Raw genomic sequence first — 3837 nt, 5'->3', positions numbered from 1 at the left:
CGAATCGTGTCAGTGAGTTCACCAATCAAAGTCGGAATTATTCATTGCATTTAGACGACAGCGTTACCTGTCACCCACGCCATCCTACGTGATATCTGCGGCAGGGGACCTTGCTATCAGTTTTGATAATGCACAAAGATCTCTATCTATGGCAAGGTTTATCAACCAAGGAAGGGGGCTGCCGGCTGAGGAAGGGACAGGAAGGGACTGATCACATTACCGAACAAAGCATTCCCCCTTCTCCCCTCCCACAAGAAATACATGTTAACCCGCGCCCTGGTGGGGTCTGTTTATAACACGACCTGGCGGGGGGGGGGGCTATTTTTTGCCCCCCCCCCTCGTATCTCCGAAACTACTGGACGGATCCGCAAAATTCAAACGGCGTTCGAAAGGCCTGTCAAATTTGTCGAAGGAAATCAAATTTCATTGACCTCGGGGTCACCGATGGCGTCACAGGTCAGGTCAAAGATGAAATGTTTCACCGTTCACGGGTCTTCTAGGGAATGCGCTATAACACCGAGGAAAACGCATTTTGTCGAGAATCAGCGGTAGGGCGTCAGTTGCCTAGTAGATATGTTGCTATTAGAGGTCACTCCCAGCAAACATGCCCACATGGTTCCCATATGGGGCCCACATGGGCCCCCCACCTCTTCCATATGGGTCCCACATGGGAATGGCAGTGGGTGACACGTGGGACCCATATGGGTCAGCCCACGTAGGCCCCATATGGGACCCACGCGGCGCCCACATGGGACCCATATGGGTAGCCCATCTGTAGCCCATGTCCCACGTGGGCCCATCTGGCCCATGTTCACCCCATATGGGACCCACATGGGATGCCCATCTCCAGCCCATGCATGCGTTTGGCCCATCTGGCCCATTTTTATCCCATATGGGGCCCATATGGGTAGCCCATCTGTAGCCCATGTCCCACGTGGGCCCATCTGGCCCATGTTCACCCCATATGGGACCCATGTGGGCATGTTTGCTGGGCTGGCAATACCAGGTCAGGTCACAGGTCAGGTCATCAAGGGTCACAGGTCAGGTCACATGAGCCCAACTTTACAAAGGTTGTGTGATACATGTTTTATGGCCAATTTTTCATTTCCAACTAAATGGTGTTGGTTATAAGACTATCAGGTACGGCTTAGGTCACGTTCTGGTGAAGTTCAGGTCAAGGTCAGGTCAAGGTCAGGCCAAAAAAGGTCAAATTTTTAAGTTGATAGTTTTGCATAAAATGGGTATTGATTCGATGCAGCTCGTCACGGGGAGTCTAATGGTGGTCTTCGTTTTGCGCTACGGGGTCTAGAATTGCTAAAAATTGAGTTTGAAAATTTGACGTCATCAATTTTGAACAGTTTTTTCGCTATAACTTCGCCAAAAAAGAGGTATCAATCTCAAATTTCGTATGTGGATGGAAGACGGTAAGGACTATCACATATATTCCGGTTTTTGCGAAGTTCAAAAAACTTCTTGGATTTTTCGATTATTATATCCAAAAAATCTATTTTTTGATTTTTGGGGGTCAAAATCCAAAAATTTCAAAATCCGAGATAGCAGTTTTGTAGCCCTGTAAAATCTACAGCTTTTATGTCTTTATCATTTTGCTGTATTTGCAATGCTATAGGCCTGACAGCTCTTCCCGCGAAACCTTTTTGGGTCGAAAACGGCAGAACATGACGTCACTCTGACGTCATTTCCGGCCAACCTATCATAGCTTTTGGAAAAAAATTTTGGTCACAATGTGTAAAATTGATGTCCGGGAGGGTACTGAAAGTTTGGTGACGATCGGCGCAGCGGTTCTGGAGATATATCGAAAAGTCTGGAGGGGGGGTGCAAAAAATAGCCCCCCCCCACCAGGTCGCGGGTTAATGGAAGGTAGGGAGATAATTGACGAAAGAAGAATAGAAACGTTGTTTTAAAACATCGACGAAGTAGCTGTTCTCCTGCTGCCAATGCTTACAGTTCTGGACTGACATGCGTCGCTTGACGTGTTATTTATTCCATCCTGTTCAACGTCCACTTAGTAGCTCGTCAGAAAGAAGTTTGGACAGGTATATTATAGCTACAATCAGCTCGTCAGAAATTAGTTGAGACAGATCTATAACCACAATCAAGCAAGCCTTAAACCTATACAAAATATCGAGATAGAAGATAACAGAATTAGCAAATGCAAAAACACGGCCATCAGCGGGAATGTTCCCTGGTTGCATAGGAACCGAAATTGCACTGCACCAGCTTTGCATCTAACAACATTAAGGCATTGGATAACAATGCCTCTGTCAACTGGCGGTTCTTAAATACGTGTACGACTCTTCCAAACGAAGCAGGCATTTGTAAATCTGTCATTGCATTATTCCCCGAGATCATTAGTCTTCAATCTTCTCAGTCACTAGTCCCACATTAATACAGAAGGCGCTTTTCATCTTCCCTCACCACCACAAGCTCACCTCACGTGGCTTCAATCAGTGACCTCCAGTCCTGCTCGTTCACCGCCATTGTCTTCGGACAACTGTCGCTAATTCTCACTAGGGATGCCGCCACCGCCTTCTTCAACTTCGCACCGAGCCAGTGTGTACCCGTGTCTCGCACATTCGGGGACAGCAGGCATGCCTGGCCGCCAAACTCGCACTGTCGGTAGTGATGGAGCGTGGCCATGGCGGGTGCCACGTGCACGGTGCCATGGCCGGGCACCGTCTGCCACACGAAGTGGTTGCCCGCCTCCAGGACGTACTGGGGCACGGCCAGGTACTTGCTGCGCTGACCGTGCGGGTGGCGGTACGTCCGGCGGCGCGTCTTGGCCAGCGACGTCAGAGCGCTGCCCGCCGACGCGTCGTCCGGCCAGCCAAGGTAGAAGAAGGTGTTCTGGAAACTGTAGGAGGCAGCGGGAAGCTGGCTCCCCACGCCGTTCTCCAGTGCGTCCAACAGACCGTGGAGAGAGGCGTTCATACGGGGCACGATCGCCTCGTCCAGATCCAGCATCGCTAGGTGACTGCTGACTGGCAGCGAGCGCAGCAGACAGTCGTTCAGCGCCGCGAACATGCCCTCGGTGCGTATGTCGCGCTGTGAGCGCAGATCCAGCCGCCAGGGGAGCACGGTGACCCCTCCGCGAGCACCGTACCAACGCAGAGCACAATCCACCCGCGGCCCCACCGAGCTGTTGTAGAACATAAACCGGTCCACGCCCAACAGCTTCTGAAGCTCGATAAATTCCACTAGTTGTGCCACAGCGTCGTAGCGGAAATGAAGGGGTTTCACGCACACACCAATACTGCGCGAGGGCGCCTCAACTGGCTCCCTATTCTGTACGAGTAAACGGTTGTGCGCGTCTTCTCTCGGCGCAGCGGTTACCGTGACGGAGACGGGACGCTCGTCACCCGTGCCACCTCCGGACATTGGACACAGGACAAACACAGCCGAGTACTTCAGGTTCCAGTTCTCACGAATGTTCTTCACCTCAGCGTCGACCAGGAGCGGCGGTCGGCCGCCCTCCAGGTGGACGCGACACCACAGCGGGGCGGGTCGAGAGGTGACGGTCGCCCCCACGACCACCACGGTCGGCCCGCCCGGCCGGCGACGGTCCAGGAACGCGGAGTACACGAGCAGCTTGTGCGGGGCGCCCGTGACCGCCACCCACTGAGCGTCCGTGCCCTGCGGCGTGGTCACCGCGGGCGGGGGCGGCGGCGGGGGCGGGGGCGGCAGTCGCGAGGGCGCCGGCCCGGAGGAGCTCAGCAGCAGCAGCTCCAGCAGCAGCAGGGCCACGCCGACCAGCAGCACAGAGAGGACGAGCAGCGGGAGGAGCCGGCGTCGGCCGGCGGCGGCCATGGCCGCAGCGCC

General features: G+C 53.8%; 1 protein-coding gene across 1 annotated transcript; it reads right to left on the bottom strand.

Moving 5' to 3' along the window:
• Positions 1-1973: 1973 nt before the first annotated feature.
• LOC122371900 lies at positions 1974-3837 on the bottom strand. The gene has a single exon (XM_043348674.1). It carries the CDS (start codon positions 3823-3825, stop codon positions 2452-2454), a length of 1374 nt encoding a protein of 457 aa, XP_043204609.1. The 5' UTR covers positions 3826-3837; the 3' UTR covers positions 1974-2451.

This window comes from Amphibalanus amphitrite, unplaced genomic scaffold (assembly GCF_019059575.1).
Source record: "Amphibalanus amphitrite isolate SeventyFive unplaced genomic scaffold, NRLGWU_Aamphi_draft 000036F_arrow, whole genome shotgun sequence".
In the NCBI taxonomy this organism is placed as follows: Eukaryota; Metazoa; Arthropoda; class Thecostraca; order Balanomorpha; family Balanidae; genus Amphibalanus; species Amphibalanus amphitrite.
This window is presented reverse-complemented; position numbering and strand designations above follow the sequence as displayed.

Bases quoted from the DNA above. Each gene is read 5' to 3' on its own strand.
- LOC122371900 (XM_043348674.1), bottom strand. From the start codon at position 3,825: ATGGCCGCCGCCGGCCGACGCCGGCTCCTCCCGCTGCTCGTCCTCTCT.